We start from the raw sequence: 21058 nt of genomic DNA, 5'->3' as shown, positions 1-21058 counted from the left end.
TCCCCCGAGTCCTGGGGAAGGGGTCTAGTGACCCCCTCCCTAAGCTTAGAATTAATGATTTGAATCTGTCATGTTTATTATGGTTAACTGGATTCTTAATTCTCCCCCACCCTTTCCAGGGATGGGGGAATCATTATTGCCCAAACTGACCATTGTATATGTATTATTTATGCTTTTATGTTATGATTATTTATTCCTATCCATGTAATTATTGTTTGTTGTATATAACTGCAGTATCTCTTAACCCTTCAATAAAGTGACAACTGAAAATAGATGTTGATCATTATCTAGTGAAAGCTAGAGAAGCGTAGCTTCTCTATAGTAAGGTGTCCACGTCTGTCACACTGCCGTAATCTAATTGAACTCCGGTGTCTGCCATTTATCCTCGGCGGATACCACAATACAACACGGAAATAAATTAAATTATAAAGCAATATCCTCTATTTTCAATGTGTACCGCAAAGCGCTACCCCGTAAAAAGAACACAGTAAAAGTGTCGGACGGATTATGACGTAACAAAAAAAATTAGCCAATGAGAGGCCATTATTGACCAATGGTAAAATTTATAGTGGCCTCTCATTGGCTAATTTTTTTTACGTCATAATCAGTCCGACACTTTTACTGTGTTCCTCTAAAGTTAGTTAGATCTAATACAAGTATCCCAGAAAAGTCAAATCTTTAATTAACTTTAATTGGCATATCTAATGGATTTATTATTACTTGGATCTAACACCAGATTATCATATACTTTAATAGAGTGAAACTTGTAACGGGCTAAAATAATTATCCCGTACATCCTTTCCTTCCCCCCCCTTACTGACTGAACGAACTACCCAATAAATGACATGGTAAATGACAACCTAAATTGACTACATAATATCCACGTAAATTCTACATCATTCATAGGATCATAAAAAGTAAGGTTTGAATTTAAATCTCATCCTGCCACCCCTCCACTAAATGTTCTTACACAAATACAAATACACAAACATACCCCATATTAATTACTTAACAAAGTCTGTTTTCATAATTATCTTTTAAGCGATTAGTTATGTCAAATTTAGCGGAGTGCAGAACATATTTAGATATGAATTGAAAATCATGAATTAAAGTTAAGTACAAATGTTTTAGTTTACCATCTATTAATGACGCAGCAACCTTCCCTTAAAAGCACTTTCATATTAATCTAGCGTTTAGTTTCTAAACCTTTTGCTCACCTAGATCAAGTGGGGAGGTAAAGAAGTGATTAACACCAGGGAGTAAGGGAGGGGACAATGGATCGAATATTCAATTTTTAGGAGTCTTAGACTTTGGGGACTGGCTTAAAGGGAATGTGCAAGAATTTAGCAGTTTCTGACTGAGTTTGGGGACTTGCGCATAGAATGCCGCTACTCGTTATGTATGTTTTGAATATTGCAGACGGGGAGAAGGGATAAGGGAAGTGGGGGGAAGGGAAATAAACACTCGTTGTGTTAGTTTGGAATGTAGTAGACGGGGAGAAGGGAGAAGGGAGGTGGGGGCAAGGGGCAAGGGAAATAAACAGAATAAAAAGGGGCAGTCATATTCTTGCTAGCAGCTGGCCGGGTCCAAAAATCTTTTAATATAAAAATCACACCAAAACACCTCAATATATTTCATCAAAAACAAGTTGTGATTTCACTTTACATGACGCTATGGAAATCTATTATTCAATTAACAATCCCTTTATAATTTCGTACAAATTTATTGGATTAAACTGGATTTCATGCCCTTTCTTTGATAACTCTTATATTGAATTAATTGCCCATTGTCCCCTCCCTTACTCCCTGGATTAACACTCTTAACAAATATGGGGGTGCCCCAAATTTAGAAATATGTTAATTCCCCCCAATTCCTTTATAATTTTACCGGTACCATAGGTATATGCTCCCAAAACCAGCTTTGAAAGACCTAAAAAACATTGCCGCTTCATGCCATTTTTCAGGTTAAGTTCATCCCTACCCCAAAATCTAAGCTTAAAAAAAGAAGTGAAACAGTCACGAACAAAAAAACAATTTTTTGTCAACAAAGAGCCTCCAGATCTAACAGGGACAATAAAGTTGTTATTTTTTTCAGATTTTTTTGGTGTGAATTAGTATATTGAAATATACACAAAAATCAACACACATATACCAAGTTGTATTCAGTGTTCACTTCAAACAGTTGTGTGAGAAAAAAATGCCTCCGTGTATGGTAAATTTTTGAAATGTAAATTGTAGCGTATGTAGCTACTCAATAAGTAGGCTATGTCTGTCGTTGGCCCATTCATGACAATAGGTTATTATCAATTAAACTTCTCATTAGATAATTTATTAAAATTCTGATCTAGCTAAGAACTCTAATTACAAACTTGTGTGTAAAAATATTCACGGAAAAATGTAATTTGATTTTTCTACCATTGTCCTTGAATTAGTGTCTGCGCCAATAAGATCTAGGGGCTCAGTATTTGAAAGGAATGGGTAAAAATAGAGCCTAAAACCATATTGAAATACTTAGGTTTAAAATAGCATAAAACCACAATGGTTCCTTCCCAGCAATGAAAAAAAATAATTTGTTCAGTGTTTGGAGAGGTCTTAACGGACAAACCAAAAACACTCACAATTATATATAAAAAGAAATCATCGAATAAGCTTTCTTTAAATAACAATGCCTTTCCTTCTGTCAATCTCTAACAATCTTCCTTTCCTTTGATATGAGAAAGCCCTTGGTTGACTACAGCTACAATGTTAGTCTGCTGTAATGTTTATATATATTTTGATATGTATATATTTGTAGAGCTACGTGTACCTTCACATAGTGAAATCTTTGAATTCATTGGTTTTTCGTAAAGTGACTATTATTTAACTATTTTATTTTGAAATTGTTTCATTTATCATTAATTTAGGCTTGTTAGAATCGTCCTTTGAATTTAATCTTTTAATATTAAATCTTTCAATTTTAATTAATAATCATGATTGTGGAGTACTTTATAAAACCATACCATAAAGTTCGTGTGTCTATTTAAACATGCTGTTTTAAGGCTATTTTGAAAAAAACTAAATTTGTTCTTTAAATTATTTCTTTCAATAGCGTTTACTGACACTATAAGGCATACTTTAAGTATTTTTAGCCTCATATAGATACATTCTGCATTTAGGCAATGTTGCGACGAAAGGCATTGAAGTTTTGTTTTTGGTTCAGTATTAATAGTCGTGTGTTTTCTAATCTTTTTGTAATAGAAATATTTCACTTTTGTATTAAAAAGCCAGAAAAATAGAGATATACCAAAAACCTTGATAGAATTACGAAATTCCCTATCACATGAGCTTTTTTTTATAAAATAAGGAACTATTTCTAAATTGGATTTTTGTAAATTATGAAATAAGATATTTAAAGAGAATACAAGAAGAGCCAATTAAGTAAATAGTAATCACTTCATATTCCTAGCTATTAGGAATGAATCAGAATGTATCAATTTACAGATGTGCCATCACTACCTCATTTTATCTTCTCTGCTTAACTTAAATTAGTCGAACAAAGACACAATAGAAACTTATTTCATTGGGGGAGGGGGGGGGGGGAGTGATGATAAGAAGCAAATTGGTAAGGATTATTTGGGGAAGGGGGGGGGGGGTGTTGTAGTAAATTTTTTTGGCATTTTTTTGTGATTTTTTAAATTGATACATTTGTGGAATTGATTGCACTCCCAATTTACACCTATAGAGCTAATATAGCTAATTATTGTTCAGTTTAAACTTGTTATTTTTCTGATACATCTGTGATAGTTATATTTTTATATTAATGTTTTACCTGTTTAAATTCTTCAAGTATGTTTATAAGATGGGACAGAGTGCTTATTTTCTACTAAAAATGTACATTTCAATCTTTAAAAACTAAGGTATGTATATTTTTAAGCTGTTTTCAGAAAGGACCAAGATTATATACTTTGTATCTTCTCTTAAACTAAGGTCTGTCTGTATGTCCGTCCTTCCATCTGATATGTCAATTGAAATCAGATTTTAAGTTTTAACTTTTTAAAATTACTGTTAAAACCTTTACTGCTGTTTTGTCATCAAAACTAATTTGTTAATGCTTCAATACTTAAGAACAGTCTCTGTTATATATAGCGCAGTTACAAAAATCTAACAGGTCTAAGATTTTAAAAACTACATCAGTGTAATAACCTTTTTCGGCGTTCTCCTCATAGAAATTTTTTTTTTCAATTTTGAAAAATTGAGTCCCCCCCCCCCCCCCCCGACAGAGAACAACTATTTTAGGTTAGGTTAGGTTATAGGCTAGGGAGCCGAGCGCTGCGGCTAGGCAGGCAAGGGGGCCGGGCGCTGCGCCTAGGCAGGCTAGGGAGCCGAGCGCTGCGGCCAGAGTTCATAGAGTTCTGTCGGGGGGAGGGGGGTTACTCAAATTTTCAAAATTGAAAAAAAAATTCTAAGAGGATATTATCCCTTTTTCTATCTAAAATACTTTTTTTAAAATATGCTTAAACCTGCCTATTGACTTAATTTATATATATTCTTTATTTATTTTTGACTCATTTTTTTCTAAAGGATAGATTGACGTGAAAATTCAATTCCCTACAAAATTATTCTTTAAATTCTTAAGAAAGTATTATCGACAATTGATATCATATTTTTATCACGTTCTTGAAGGGACAGCTTATTTTAGATTTTAATAATATTATTAAGTCATGTTTTATATTTTTCTTCTGGATGGCTGCTTCTTCTTAATTAGGGTATGTCCGAACATTCTAAAACGATGAGCTCTAAAATAAGTTCTCCTTGTTTATTGATGGTAAAATTAAAAAATACTAATTAGACATTTAATTTTTTGTTTTACTAACTGGCTAAAATTTAGGAGCAACAGTGTTCTCGTAAAAAAAATCCTGGAAATTAATTTATTACTAGAAATCCAATATTCATTTTGTTTCATTGTTTAGTAGAAAATAAATTATTATAGGAAGAATAATAATGGAATAAAGGCAAAGTACCTTTAACCACAATCGATTTTCTATAAGAAATTGTTAATAGTTAAGCTACTCTATAACTAACATTGCCTTCCGTCTGTACGTACGGCTTCCATTCTAGAATATCATTGATTTTAAAAGGAATTTGTGTGGAAAATGAAATATCCTTATCTGCTTTATAAGCATAAGCAAGGATTTTGAAAATCTTTTTATCAGGCCAATTACAAAAAATGACGTCATACTGGCCTACCATTGGTCAATTTAAATATATATAGGCCTGCCTTTGGTAATTTAGTCGGTATATTGGTCTATCATTGGTCAATTGTATTTTATGACGTCATTTTTTCATAGGCTTTAGAGAAAGCTTCAGATTTTTAAATTTCTCGTGGAGATTCCCCTTACCCTTAGATTCTAATATACATTACCCTTGTCCGTAAATATATGTTTGTTTTTAATTCCAATGCTATGCTACTAATGGATGTTTTCATCCCTGTTTTACATACATATTGTTATAAACATTACACTTGTGGTTTATTATACAAATATGCAAGGACTTGGGGATACCCTTGAAAAGTTAAAAGAGTGCAACAAATATTTATTTAATATTTATACTCGTTATAACATACCAACAAAATCGTTTTTTCTTATCTTATCTATTTCTATGTAGAACTTAATATATCACAAAGTTAGGCAGTTTATATATTGCTTTCATTAGAACCTTAAATTAAAAAATAAAATTTTTAAATCTTTTTCTTTCCCCTATTTCCTGAAATCTTATGAAATATTAGCTAATGAAGAATAGAGGACGAAATGATTCAGCAGCAATACAGCTATTTTTTTTAATCAAAATTACTTAGAATTTGAAGAATAAAAATATTTATTTTTGAATGCATATGAAACTAAACAATTCTATAATTGAATCTATAAATTTCAATTTTCTGTTGCTTTTCCCTTTTCCCTGAAATCTTATGAAATATTAGCTAATGAAGAATAGAGGACGAAATGATTCAGCAGCAATACAGCTATTTTTTTAATCAAAATTACTTAGAATTTGAAGAATAAAAATATTTATGCCCAATTACATGTTTTTATTCAAGCAAAATAATCATATATATACATTAATATTAATATTAATATTCAAAATCATGCTTTAATTTTTACTATAAAATCAAAAATAATACGATTGTATAAAACCATTGTAATCTTATTAATTGTAATTTAATAGATTAAGTGAGGTATAGTTGATTTATTAATGGTTTATTATAGTTCGTTACCAAATAGGTAAGGTACTACAAATGTCAATTTAAGAAAATTAAAGCAAAAGTAAGATAAAGAATAGCTTTAGCCGATAAAGTTGGGAAAGAAATTAGAAAGGGGAGGAAATTAAAAGAAAGGGTGTGCAATCATATCCGCATTATGTAATATGTGCAAACTTATTACTAATGTCCAAATTACACAATATATAGCAAATAGATTAGTATAGAGGTCGTGTTTGAATAAAGAAAAATAAAGTAACCGGACATTTAATGCTTTGTTAATAACTAGAAACTTCGTCACTAGCCTCTAGGTCTTTGCCCAAATGAGTAATTGGAACTCCCTCTGTATATAGAATCGTTTTTAAAGCTATATAGATTACATGCCTCACCTAAAGAGAAAAGCCTAATAGGTGTTCTAGTTACCGAGATCTTCAGCCTCAAACAGACGGACGGTCGGAAAGACAGACAGATTGATTAAATAATATTTCTTAAATGCGGAAAAGATAGGACACCAAATGTATAACTCTATTAACACATTACTTACTTTTATATACAGTTGGACATTTAGTTTTTACCAGGGTGGGTAGCTTATTACAAATGTTTTATTATTTTTTTTATAAGTGAGGGTAATTTAATTTTTTAGTATTTTTCCTTGTTTAAAATAAGAAAATTATGTACTTGTGTTGCTCCTGCTATAATGTCAGGCGTGTCGCATTATTAAAAAAAATGTTAAGATATCCTTACTCATTCTTATTTAACAGTAACACGATATCTGTGTTTCTGTCTGTCTGTATTTCATGTCTGTAGCTCCAGATCTAGCTAACCGCTGGACCGACATGTTTCTCCTTTACAAATAAGCTGTTTACAGATCCAGGAAAAGTTTTAACTATTTTTTGGACAATGCAAATTATTATGTTCATTTAGGACTTTTAGACAAAGGATATGATATAAAGACTTGATTTTTGTTGGACCTCAGGAACTGACTATGATAAGGGTAAATGACATTTGTAACTACTCTATAATAAAAACATGTTGTGTAACTTCAAGTGGCTCTAAATACTCACAATTTTGCTTTATGTAATTGGTGATAAGGGACTTAAAGGGTTGTAGATTATTCCAACCGTCATAATGTACCTGACATCTGAATTTTACACGGAATAACTGTAATGTTTTTTTTTCAGGGATCAACTTTGGCTGGAGAAATGACCGGAAAGGGAAAGAATATTTTGGTCACCGGGGGTGCGGGGTAAGTATTTTATTGTAGTGAAGCTACGATTTAATTCATCCTTGTTTTTTGGTCTTTTAGTCCGTAACTTCTTTTAAAATTGCTTTATCTTTTTTATCCAAGGTACACTTTTTATTATTGCATTTAGGGATATCCAAGGAGGGGTGTTTTCTCCCCCCCCCCCCCCCCAAAAAAAATGAACGAATTTAAGGGTTCCAGAATTCTTGGAATTATAACAAAGGTTCCCATACAAATTTTACCATAAATTTTTGTAATACTCCCCTTCTAAAAAACAAAACAAAAATATCTACTAAGTTTCGTTATTTTGTATGACTACGTGATCAATAAACTTGATAACTCAAAGAATCGCTGCTCTAATGTTATTATTTGTTTTAGTTATCTGGGATCACACACAGTTATAGAGCTGCTGAATGACGACTACAATGTTATTGTGGTCGATAACTTTCTTAACAGTATACGAGGTAACATTATTTTTCAAGTTGCTTAGCATTAATAAAAGCGAAGCTTTTCTATAATAAGGGTCTGTCTGTCCGTCCATCCAGAACGTTAAGCTCTTTTCGTTAATTTAGACATGTTAAAATTGTCCTATAGATTGCAAACTTTGAATGATAACTTGTATGAAAGTTTAGAATTTAAGAAGCATAGCAACTCTATAATTGTTATCAGAAAGTCTGTACGTCCATTTAAAACATTATTCCTGACATACTTTCACTCCACAAGTGTTAATGTTCGTTTGTTTAACGTTTCACAGCTTTGCTTTTATGAATGTTGTCATCCTAGTTTTTTTTGTAAGGAGGTTATTTAGAAATACAATTTTACCAGATTAGAATTGGTATGGACTTCAAATTGGTAGTAAATATGTATAGTACTAGTTTGAAGCTTATCTAAAAAAGTACAGATATCATTTTAAATAAGTATTTATGGTGTGTCAATGTGAAAACGAATATTTTTGTATTTATTATATCAATATTTACGACAAAATCATTCAAAAATAATCTTTATTTAATATTTAAAAAGACATCGAAAATACAGGTATGACCTGAGTGATTTTTCCTATTTTAATTCTATTATTTTTTAATTCTTTTTTTCACATAGCACTTTTTTCCACTTTGATTTCACGGTTTTATCACAATACCAGCGTCAAAACACCTAGAAACCTGTAGTGGCTCCGAAAGAAGTGAGGGAAGGAGGGGGGGGGGGGGAGTCAGTCGACCCTTCACTTTCAATTCCCTTTTCAAAAACTATAAGAAGCTTCCTTGTAAAGGCGGTTAGCGATATCCTAACCTATAGACAAAAAGAAAGACATCATGAAACTTTTCTATATGTATTACATACTTTAATTTGTTTAATATTTATAACTTAAACAATCTTTTTTTACTGTAACACGTATATTTTCAGTTAATTCAAAGCTTATTACGTCCAAAAGAATAAAAACAAGGGCAATTATTTCCATAAAAAGCGAAGCAATAACAAGCTAACAATATTCTATAGAAAATAACATTAATGATATTCAATATCTATCTTCCTGATAGGTATACCCATTTACAACAATAATTAACCTATATGTAGTAGATAGGCATACCTAACTTTAATGTGATTATCCACTTATTGTATGCATATTGAGTTTTAAAATCCTTTATCGGAGAAAGAGTTTAAAAGTTTAAATAAGTGAAAAGTTGTGTAGCTGTTCCTTCCCATCCACAAATATTCACAAAAGGATGACAGGCAAACTCATGATCAAGTTTTGTACAATGCATATTCTGTACAAAGAGTGCAGGGGCGTCCAAGCTTTTTATTTTGGGGGGGGGTAAAATTTTTTTAAGGGGGGGGTAATTCGGTTTTGGGGGGGGGTAAAATGCCGCAAATTTTTTTTACCCCCCCCAAAATTTTTACCCCGGGGGTAAAATTTGCTTGGGGGGGGGGGTAATTACCCCCCCTGAAATCTGTTGGTAGGGGTAAAATTTGTTTACCCCCCCCAAAATTTACCCCTGGGGTAAAATTTTTTGGGGGGGTAATTTAAATTTTATCAAAAATTTAGTATTAAAAATGCGCGCACAGCGCGCAAAAATTTTTTTTGTTAGAGATTTTCTATTTTGGGGGGGGGTATTTACCCCCCCAAAATTGTTTGGGGGGGGGTATATACCCCCTCCTAAATGGTTGGGGGTGCCTACGGCACCCCCAGGGTAGAGGTAAATTTTAAATGGGGGGGGGTAAAATGAAAAAAATTTTGGGGTTGCCTACGGCACCCCCAAATTCGTTTGGGGGGGGGGGGGGTAATCGCCCCATTACCCCCCCCCCCCTTGGACGTCTATGAAAGAGTGTTTCTCGAGTTTTTTTAGTGTTTTATTTACAAAAATACAAAATAAATACCTATGTATATTGTTGAAACCAATATTTGTTTTAACCTTTAAAAGCAGTATTTGAGAGGTTGTTTGCCCTTATGCTTTTTAATCCTCCGTTCAATCTCAGACTAATGGGTATCTATCATCCATAAAATAAAATACCAAATTTGACAATCATATTTTAGCCGTTATGTCCATAACTTTCTAATTAATAGCTCTAGGAAGCAAATTATTAAAAAAGTTAAGTATTACAATTGAAAAATTTATTATCATAATCTAGTTATCACACAAGTTTAGCAACATGTGACCATTTAATGATAGGCTATATCAGGGTTCAATTTTGTACACTACATATATTTTACATATGGTATTATCTTGTGTGTTTTTTTTTCAATTAATTAGTAAAGAAAAATTTACTTAAATGAACAAAGTATGTATCAATTCAACTTTTAGTTAGAGTATGTGAAGGGTTATTTACCCAGCCCTTATACTTTTTAATCTTGCGTACATTCTCGTTCTACTGGTTCTTTGTAATCGACAGTCCAATTTTACAGACACAGGCGTATATTATTGACGTACAAAAGACAAACTTTTAATGTGCAAGGCTTTTATTTAATGAGTTTTTGACGTTTTAGCCAATTTTATATTATAACTTTAGCGGACTTGATCGAACAGCAAAGTTGTAATGAGTTCATTCTTTTATCCAATTAAAAACTTTTTAAATTCGTTGAATACATGTGTGTGCGTGTGTGTGTGTTTCTTTGAGTGTGTTATTTTAATTGCAGTCAGATAGAAGGACAAACTAGACTAAAGCATATCCTAACATCAAACAAATAAGTTGTCCCCCTGTCTGTCTGTCAGTAACTAGATTAAAATTAGATTTAAGTTTTTGGTTAAAAAGTTTGGACACTACAAGACTGAAACGATCTAATCACAATTCAATAAAAGTACCCAAAGTTTATGAGTCAACGAATAAGTAAAGTGGACATAAAACTTTGGGTACTAGTATAATTTTCAGTCCAATGTCCCCTCCATCCGTAAAAAAGTTAAATCTGTTCTTATTTTCAGGTAACGGGTACCCAGAATCAATAAACAGGATCCAGAAATTAACCGGGAAGAAGGTGGCTTTCCATGAAGCTAACCTTTGTAATAAGGACTCTCTTAGAAAGGTAAAATTTAAATAACAAGAACAATTATGTCAAAAACTAACACAGCAAGAGATTAATTTAACAGGGAAGGTAGTTTTCCATGAAGCTAACCTTTGCAACAAAGACTCTCTTAGAAAGGTAAAATTTAAATAACAAGAACAATTATGTCCGTAATTAAAACCGCAAGAGATTAAATTAACAGGGAAGAAGTTGTTTTATGTAGCATAAGTGAAGAAAGTAATAATTAAAATTGATATCAATGGATTTTTTAAACATAAAGATAAATGCTTGTACACATATATCGGACAGTTTTCCATATCCATGCCTTAAAAATTTATCCCATTTTGATTTCGGGAAGAAGGTCTTAGAAGTGGCACTGCCATCTTCATTCTTTTCAAATACATTTATATAAAAAAAATTCTTCTTTTTCTTAAGGTGTTTGCTTGTCACAGCGGAGGTGGAAATCAAATTGACTGTGTTATTCATTTTGCTGCTTTAAAGGTGACTATTTAATGTAGCTTTATTTGGGGGCGGAGGAGATCAGAAAAATAGATTTAAAACACCCTCAAGATATCTGTAGTGGCACTAAAAAGTACAACCATTCGGACTAGCAATAGACCAAAAAAACCTTACTTCTTTAAAAAATTAACTCACAAACATATGATATTACAAATTCTTTCAAGCATGTTTGTTATTTTCAGATGTCAATGTACAACTAAAATTTGAATTTGAAGGATTACAAATATTTTTTAGCTTCCTATATCGATATATCGTACATTGTTTATCCCTTGTGACCCTAAATTAATTCAAGATTAAATCAATCTAAAAGTTTTGCTTTACTTAAGGGTTTAATTCGTGTAGTTTTGATGTAAGCAAAATGTTTGACTAATAAAAAATATTTTATTATTAATTCTCGTTTGTCCTATCGTCTGATTTGAGAGCCTCGCTTTTAATGATATTGTCATCCTTGTTAAGTGATATTTTAAAGAAATAAATGTACATTTTTCCACAAGTTGTTTAAGAATGACGTAAATGATATTAGAATGATTCTATAATAAAAGTTGAAACATCTGTTGTAACAAAGTTTATTTTATGAACTTGAACTTCAATTTTCACTTCCTTTATCAATTTAATCAAATATAAAAATAAATTTTTTGACAATAAAAAAAAAGATTATAATTCAAAGTGGAGAGTCCTCCCCTCCTCCAAGTGTCTATAGATGTCTCTAGGGGTGTAGTCTTATGACCTAAAATAGCCGCTAGTAAACATAAAGAGCATGACTTAAAATCTTATATTATGACAGCATCATATATGTATAATAGACAAACTTTGATTTTAGAACAACCTTAAAAAGCTTAGTCCTAGTAATTTAATTTATCTTTTATTGGAATAAAAAACAGTTTGATACTACTATCACATACAATTTACACCTATGTGGTAGTTTAACCATTTATTCTATCGAATACATTTTAACAACGTCATAATAAAATCATTTTTATATAATTCAACATTTTGTTCAATCTAACAATATCTATTGTTATTATTCAAATTTTAAACAATTTAAATGTCATAAAACTATTATATAAACTAAAAATACAGACTGTAATATTATACTTTATTTGAGAATTATTTTATGGGATCATATACAAAAACAATTTTTTATTTTCTACTTTGTTTTAGTAGTAGGCTACTCTGTAATTAATTTTGTCTGACGCTTCTGTTAGTTCAAAAAGCTACAATAGGGGAAATATAGTTTTATACAATTCAAGATAGACGGCTGAATATTTTTATGAAGATTCCTTATACATTACCAATGACTTATACATTACTTACTTGGTCTGCCAGTCTGTCAATCATGCAACAAAAAATAAATATTAAAACTTAAAAACACAAAATAAACTCTTTATTTTTTTCCTAGCAATAAATTCTTGATTTAAGACCCTTTAACATCTGATCTTTAAATCACTTTTCTGTATTTTCACAGGGAGGGAGGGGGGGGGGAGGTCATTGGACTGTTTATTACACTAGTCCCCAAAGTTTTAAGATAATTTCCTCAGGGCTCAAAAAATTTTGGGACTTTTGTTTAACTTTTTATTACACTAGTCCCCAAAGTTTTAAGATAACATTTCCTTAGGGCTCAAAAAATTTGGGGACTTATGTTTAATTTTGAGTGGTTGGTTCATTAAGTTAAGTGTCCAAAAGTTTCAACCACTATTTGTAAATTACAGAAGGAGTAATTTTGTGTAGAATCATTTGGGAAGCATATCAATTTATCGGCAATTATCTTATCCCTTTAGATTCCTGGTATTATGGATGTTATCCTCCTTGTTGAGAAGTCATGACTACCTGGTTGGATAAATCAAATTCAAACCCCAGAAACTTTACAAATTTAATCTGGGTTAAATTTTAATGTTGAGTTGCTGAGGACAAATTTAACATTGAAAATTCTAATTTTTTAAGTATTTTTTTGTTGCAAATAATTGGGTCAAATGATGTTTTTTTTTGTAAGATTATTACGAAGACAGGAGACTAAACTCTTAGCATCATTATTAGAATTATGTGAGCTCTAGGGATCTTAAGGGGTGATAAATTGTACATAAACAATTATCAAAAACATAATTACCACTTCCTGTAGATTAAAATCATTAGTTGAAAAAATTGAATGCTTAAACCAACAAATCAAGATTAATAGAAGTACCCAGAGTTTTCAACGAATTGGAGAACCTGTTTAAAACTTTGGGTACCAAATTGATCTGATTCTACCAAATTTTTAGGCCGTTGGTGAATCGGTTGCTCAACCTTTAAAATATTATGGAAATAATGTTACTGGCAGTGCGAATCTAATGGAGGTAAGTGCTTCTTTTATTGACGGACAGGTTGACATGGCCCAAATATACATAAGCTGCATTCAAATTTAAAAAATAACATAGTTTGTAGAATATTATGCATCCGCTCGTCGTCGGGAAGGTGATAGGTTCGAATCTCGGTCCGACACCGCGTCATAACTAAAGACGTTAAAAATTGTTCCCACTGCTACTATGTCAGATGCGCGACGTAAATAGTTAGAGTGGGGGGAATGCCTTGGCCCAAAACAGGCGCAACTCGCTACCGTGCACAGTTGGGACTTCTCAGACAAAGGTCGTGCATCTCAGAGAGTTGGTTGTCTGATGGGTGAATGGACGCTTTACACCGCAATCATTGCAATTGCAAGTATGTTCCAAGGTGCGTGGAGATATAGGTCTAGTACCCGAAGCGACACCTAGCCCCCTAGAGTCTTAACTCTTAGTAGAATATTATTCTTTACTAAATCGGCTACCTGATATATTAGGTTTTTCTTTGAGTCAGATTAGGTTAGGTTATATTAGGTACAGGTTAGCCACTCAGATTTAATGTTCTGCAGGTATAGGGGTAATGCATATAGAAAAAAGTAACACTCCCTTATTTACAATTTATACAAGGATGACAACATCCATAAAAGCGAAGCACTGAAACGGTAGGACAAACGGACATTAACACTTGTATAATGTCTGAACTGAATAATCAGAATATAAAAGTATAAGAGTCGAAGCAAAAGTGTAAGTAATTTTTTTTTGCCAAACTGCTTGATACAGGATAATGTTTATGGACATACTTACATTTTTAGGACTTGATTATAGAGTTGCTTCGCTTATAAAATTGTTCTTTGTTGTCCTAGGAATCAATATACCAAACATCAGATCAAACGGATAATTAGATCACATAAAAATTTGTTGTTAAAAAAGTAGAAAAATCAACATGTTTAAAATGGACGTACGGACATTCTGGTAATGATTATAGAGTTGCTACGCTTTCTAAATCGTACCTAAATACTACAGGAATCACCATGCAAAGTTTGAAATCGATAGGACAATTCTAACATGCCTAAATTAACGAATAAAAGCTATCTATCTCGGACGGACGTACGGATGGACGTGAGGACCGACCCTAATTATAGAAAAGCTTCGCTTTTAATAAAAAAGGCACTTTGAGGGAAAGCACCAAAGAAAAAAATACAGTGTTACTAACTTTTTTTATTAGACTAACTTCATGAAAATAATCATTTAGGTTATGATGGAGTTTGGTGTCAACAGATTGGTGTTTAGTTCCAGCGCAACTGTTTACGGTCAACCTCAGTATCTTCCTGTTGATGAAAGCCATCCTGTAGGTTAGTACATCCTTCTATCTATCTATTCATCTATCTGGTATTCAATTCCAGCGCAACTGTTTACGATTAACCTCAATAACTTCCTGTTGATGAAAGTCATCCTGTAGGTAAGTAACCCTTCTCTCTCTCTATCTATCTATCTGGTATTTATTTCTAGCGAACTGTTTAGGTCAACCTCAGTATCTTCCTGTAGATGAAAGCCATCCTGTAGGTAAGTAATTAGGTATCTATCTATCTAGTCACCAGCAAAACTGTTTACCTGAATACCTTCCTGTTGATGAAAGTCATCCTGTAGGTAAGTACATCTATCTATCTATCTATCAATACAACTATTTGGTATTTAGTCATCAGTGCAACTGTTTACGGTCAACCTCAATAACTTCCTGTAGATGAAAGCCATCCTGTAGGTTAGTACATCAATCTATCTATCCATCTAGTCACCAGCAAAACTGTTTACCTGTATACCTTCCTGTTGATGAAAGTTATTCTGTATGTTATATCTAGCAATCCATCTATCTGGTATTCAATTCCGGCGTTACTTTTTACGGTAAAACTCCAAACTTCTATGTAAATGAGTACAACCATGTAAGTCATTACATATGTATAAAATTAGGTCTACCCGCATTATCTTGTTGTTCACCATCCAATCTATTGGTCAACTATCTATCTTTCTATCTGACCATATATCTAACCAGGTATCTATGTATCTATCTATCAAGAGTTAATGCAAGTTAAAGTTTAACCTGCACTCAAGCCCTTTCTACCACACATTTACATCCTGTTCAATATGGAGGCATTCCATTGACTTACATTTTTTTGTTTTTTTATTAAAATAACTTTGGATGAAATTTTATCTTTCTGACATTTCAGGACTAATTTGTCTACTTTATACGTTGTTACTATGTCCACATTTAACATTACAACTTAAAACCCATATTTACCACTAGAGGATTAAAACTTGAAGTGTAAAATATTACACTTTTTCAACAACCCCACCCCCCCGAAAAAACAAAAAAAACAAAGGCCCATGAGCTCACTGTCTAATTTATTTGTGTTATAGTAGTTAATATGAATACACAGTTTAATTATGTTGATATAATAACCGAACCAAAGTACAACAGGACAATCTCTCAACACCTTTCTCTCTCTCTTTCTTTCTTTCCCCTTTCTCTTTCTCTCCTCTCCTGTGTTTGTCTTTTGGTGTCTTTCTCTGAGAGGTATAAAGGAGGGTGTGAATACATTTCCGCATGTGTATGGCATATTATCAAATCATAAAAACCGCGTATATTATTATAACAGCACAAACTACACTTTATTTTTTGCTCCACTCATTAAACAACATCACATCATCTCTTATTATTGAAGCGAAACTTTTACATAATTAGGATCGAACTTATCTTATCTCTTATGGTTAATTTATTTTTCCTCGTATAATATGAATAATTATCCTATTCTTCTGATTTTTGGTATTATGATTTCTAGGATACCTAGGACAACAATATCATAAGCGGAGCAACTCGATAATGATCTCCTAAAAAGGAAGTATGTCCTTAAACTTAATCCTGTATTTTTGCAATTTTGCAACAAATTTACATATAACTTAGTTTATACATATAAATTAATATTCTGACACTCAACAAGTCCTAAAGTTGGTTTGTCCTACCATCTGATTAAGAGCTTGGCTTTTATGGATGTTGTGATCCTTGTTTATTTGCAATCAAAATATTGTATATGCAAATATGAAACACTGTGCAGATGTGATACTATGCGGAGATGAAATCACACCATAAAAGAATGATTGTAAAAGTTTAATTGAAAAAATCTTTTCTCCCATGAAATGGAATAAAAACAAGGATGACAACACCCATGAAAAGAAGAGCACATCTAATTTTAAAACACAAACAATTATTGTCGTCTAATATGTAGAAAGTTATTATTAAAACATATTTAGTAATGCTAATACTTATGTGCATTGTCGTCCTGGGAATCTAAATTTAAAACTCAATTTAATATGATGTTAATTTAATGTATAAAATGGACGTTCTCCAGATAACACTTTACAGATCATACCCATAGACGTCCAAGGGGGGGGGTAATGGGGCGATTACCCCCCCCCAAACTATATATTTAATAAAATTTAAATTACCCCCCCAAAAAATTTTACCCCGGGGGTAAATTTTGGGGGGGGGGGTAAACTAAATTTACCCCTGCCAACAGATTTCAGGGGGGGTAATTACCCCCCCCAAGCAAATTTTACCCCCGGGGTAAAAATTTTTTTTTTGGGGGGGGGAAATTTGCGGCGCGCTTCGCGCGCCATTTTACCCCCCCCTAAAAAAATTTTACCCCCCCCAAAATAAAAACCTTGGACGCCCCTGATCATACCTATATAATAAGAGAATCAATAAGGTTTTAAATCAATAAGACGATCTTAACAAACTTACGGTCAGATATCCTAAATGTGGAAAAACTTCGTTTTAAAAACTTGGAAATCTAATTTTTCTACCTGTTCTCATGTGCTTTATATGCATTTTTTAGGCACTTGAGTCTTCGCCTCAAGCATCAAGTTACTTTGCTTCCAAATCTCCCCCACCACCTAATTCTTAAGATTTTTTTTGTGGGGGGGGGGGGGGTGGATAGTTTACTATTTTATATTCGGGCCCTTCAATTTGATAATTTTTTTTTTTTTTTTGGGGGGGGGCATAAACAGTAAACACAGTCTAATTCTTTTTTATAGCTCATAAATCGCTGAGCAATGCTCACTTTCACGAATTTCAATCAAATCAATAAAACGTCCATTTGCTCTGTAGATTAAAGTTTAAAGTAGTTGAGAAGTTTCGACACTGTCATTTTGTACCAAATAATCGTAAGAGTCTTTATGCAAACGAATGAGAAAACGTGCCTTTATAACTTTAGGTACCAGCATAATTTACTATCCAAAATTACATGCTTAACAAGTTTTTCTTTTTAGGTAACTGTACAAACCCTTATGGAAGGACCAAGCTTTTTATGGAAGAAATAATGAAGGTATCTTTCTTTTTTTATTATTAAATGTGTAATTTTATCAGCAAAATTGTCATGCCAGCAAAAAATAATTTAAGTAACTTAAGACAAATTTTCCATTTTTGCAAAAACCACAAAAACAAATATGATTGTAATTGATTAAAATGTAATAAAATGTGTAAAAATTCATTAGATTTGTGGTTTTGAAAGCGTTTGATTTTTATTATATCTGCTAATATATAGTTTTATGTTTCGAATCAAATAATATAAAAATATATAATCACACAACCTTTCCATATTTTAACTAATCCTATAATCACGCAACCTATTAATGATTTTTAAAAATTATTTCTTTAGGATGTTGTAACTGCTTACCCTGATTTTGGATGTCAAATTCTTAGGTAAATTTTTAAGCAAAAACAGTGTCTATCTATAAAATTAATGAAAAAATTTAATATTGTACCTAAATTTCAAAGCCTTTAATGTTAACAGTTCAAATGATTATATACTAAAATACTTGATGGATTTTAATAGATTGATCATGAGTAAAGTTTTTCTATGGAAAAAAATCACTAAACCTAGACTTATAAAGCAAATCCAGATTTTAACAATTATGCTGATTATGTAATAAATATTTAGGTATTTTAACCCTGTGGGGGCTCACCCATCTGGAGAGATAGGAGAGGACCCTAATGGAATCCCTAACAACTTAATGCCTTATGTAGCACAGGTATATTTCTATATAAAGAAAGTGTATTCTTGAAAAATTATGTTCCCTCACTATGTTATTTTGTCTGTTTGCATGTAATGCTAGATTTGATAAGATATTATTTAAAGTTTCTTATAAATAACCAGGGAGGGAGGGGATATTGGACTGTAAATTACTCTGATTCTACTCAAAGTTCTATAAACACTTTCTCTCATTCCTTAGCTTAACAACTTTGGGTACTTTTATTGAATCTTGTTTGTGTTGTAAAAACCACAAACGTCCAAAGTTTTTAGCCAATAAAATAATCAATAGAAGGGCTATTGTTTAAATAAATTTTTCGTCCTTTTTCTTTTGAGTTCCTTAGTTTGCTTCTTTAAAACATATATTTGCTTATCTAGGTTGCTGTAGGACGTAGAGAGAAGGTGGTTGTCTATGGAAATGATTATGATACTGTCGATGGAACAGGTAACATCTCCATAAGATCTCTAAAACGGTTGATACAAAATTCACTTTAATTCTGAGATATTTTCCAACTTTGTATGTCCAGTGTAAACTCGTAAATGGCTTGACCAATCGTTTTACAACCTTTAAAGAAGTTTTATAATGATCTAGGGCAGGTTTTAGTCTATTGACCATGATTTTACATCAACCCTAAGACTAAGCCCCTAGACGCTAGGGGAGAGGCCTCATGTATTGTGAAGAGAAGTAAAGATACAGATAAATGTAAACACTTGAAAATATCATTTACTTCACAGACATTCATCGGTTAGGTACGTGTGTGGACAATTTTGTTTTGGGTGAAAATTAGTATTCTATTGTTGAGAATATCATTTATAGACACACATACATTTATATTAAAGGAAAATACATACTGAAAAATGTTTAGGTCATTATCTTATTTAAAATTTTAAATAAAAACCTTATTGTGATAGTACCTACAGTTTTGATATTATAATAAAGTTTCAACATAGTACATGTCTGAAAAGTACCCTTTTCAGACATGGGAATTCATTTCTGTACCTTACTATAGATTCTTAACATCCATACACTTCAATAACTATCATACATATCACAAAGGGGTGTAAAATCTAAGTAGCTCAAATTAATTTTTGAAAACGTTCGCTAATATCAGAAACATAAAAGTTTTACATGCTAACAATATAAACTTAAAGAAAATCACGAAGCAGAAGCATATTATAGTGTCTAATAAAAAATTACGTCATACAATAGAAATGACCAATGATAGGCCATTATACATTTAATTGACCAATGGTAAAATGCATACTGGCTGTCATTGGTCATTTCTATTGTATGACGTCACTTTTTTTTATAAAATACCCACCCCAAAAAAAAATAAAAAATCCAAAAAAAAATTTACTACTGAATATTTAATAGTATTTTATTATTAGGTAGGTACCTTTTTACATTATTAAATTATCCCCCCCCCCAAAAAATTTTACCCCGGGGGTAAATTTTTTTGGGGGGGCAAATAAAATTTACCCCTGACAACAGATTTCAGGGGGGTCATTACCTCCCCCCCCAAGCCAATTTCCCCCCCCCCCGGGGTAAATTTTTTTTTTTTGTGGGGGGGGGGGGTAAAAAAGCTTGGACGCCCCTGCTATAAGCTGCTTCAACGACACCTTGAAATAAAATTTTTATGGCTCAGAAGCATGACCAGCAGACAGACGAACAAATAATGTATAGACTAGATTATCTTCGCTACATAAAAAAAACAGGGTTTTTTTGCGAGATTATTTTAGCAACAAAGAAATTAAGGGATATCAGCATGGAAATGTTTATTATTGAAAGAGACAGAAAAAATAATGGTAAATTGGTAAATTGGATAATGTCAGTTGAAATAATTTACAACCCTACCACCCCCAGTGCAGTGTACAAGTTACCAAAGACATGATAATACACAAATGGCAATTATAAATGAAACAACAAAATCCTAACTGTTGTCCTTTAAAATATCCTCTACATATAATTTATATAAACAACATTTTTTCAAGAAATCGAAAAGTATTGAAGTCTAAGGGCAAATCCGCTAGTCCACTTAAATAATACTTAGACACATACAGCTAAACAAATATCAAATATTGCATCAATCCATAATATAATACAGGGTGTCCAAAATAATTTTTCTCCCAGAAATATTTACTATTCTCTTGAGTAATAGGGACTGCGACCCTAGAATCA

At 32.2% G+C, this 21058-nt stretch overlaps 1 protein-coding gene across 10 annotated transcripts in view; it reads left to right on the top strand.

Moving 5' to 3' along the window:
• Nucleotides 1-2092: 2092 nt before the first annotated feature.
• Nucleotides 2093-21058, top strand: part of Gale (UDP-galactose 4'-epimerase) — a 58756-nt gene continuing 39790 nt past the window's right edge. For 3 of the 10 annotated variants that reach the window (XR_013880401.1, XM_080163283.1, XM_080163286.1), the window contains exons 1-11: nucleotides 2093-2211; nucleotides 7413-7477; nucleotides 7853-7938; nucleotides 10888-10988; nucleotides 11403-11468; nucleotides 13742-13816; nucleotides 15051-15150; nucleotides 18119-18174; nucleotides 18508-18551; nucleotides 18790-18880; nucleotides 19258-19324. Coding sequence is in view for 8 of the 10 variants with exons in the window: in XM_080163283.1 (XP_080019409.1) it covers nucleotides 2197-2211; nucleotides 7413-7477; nucleotides 7853-7938; nucleotides 10888-10988; nucleotides 11403-11468; nucleotides 13742-13816; nucleotides 15051-15150; nucleotides 18119-18174; nucleotides 18508-18551; nucleotides 18790-18880; nucleotides 19258-19324 (766 nt within the window). In the remaining 2 variants the exon portion in view is untranslated. Of the gene's footprint in view, nucleotides 2212-3698; nucleotides 3896-6788; nucleotides 6815-7201; nucleotides 7226-7412; nucleotides 7478-7852; nucleotides 7939-10887; nucleotides 10989-11402; nucleotides 11469-13741; nucleotides 13817-15050; nucleotides 15151-18118; nucleotides 18175-18507; nucleotides 18552-18789; nucleotides 18881-19257; nucleotides 19325-21058 lie in introns of those variants that run through there. The other 7 variants (XR_013880402.1, XM_080163287.1, XM_080163288.1 and 4 more) reach the window with 5 other exon arrangements.

Source organism: Acartia tonsa, chromosome 6, assembly GCF_053477335.1.
Source record: "Acartia tonsa isolate MP-2025a chromosome 6, ASM5347733v1, whole genome shotgun sequence".
NCBI lineage: Eukaryota > Metazoa > Arthropoda > Copepoda > Calanoida > Acartiidae > Acartia > Acartia tonsa.
The sequence above is the reverse complement of the archived record's forward strand: the minus strand, read 5'-3'. Positions and strand labels throughout refer to the sequence as shown.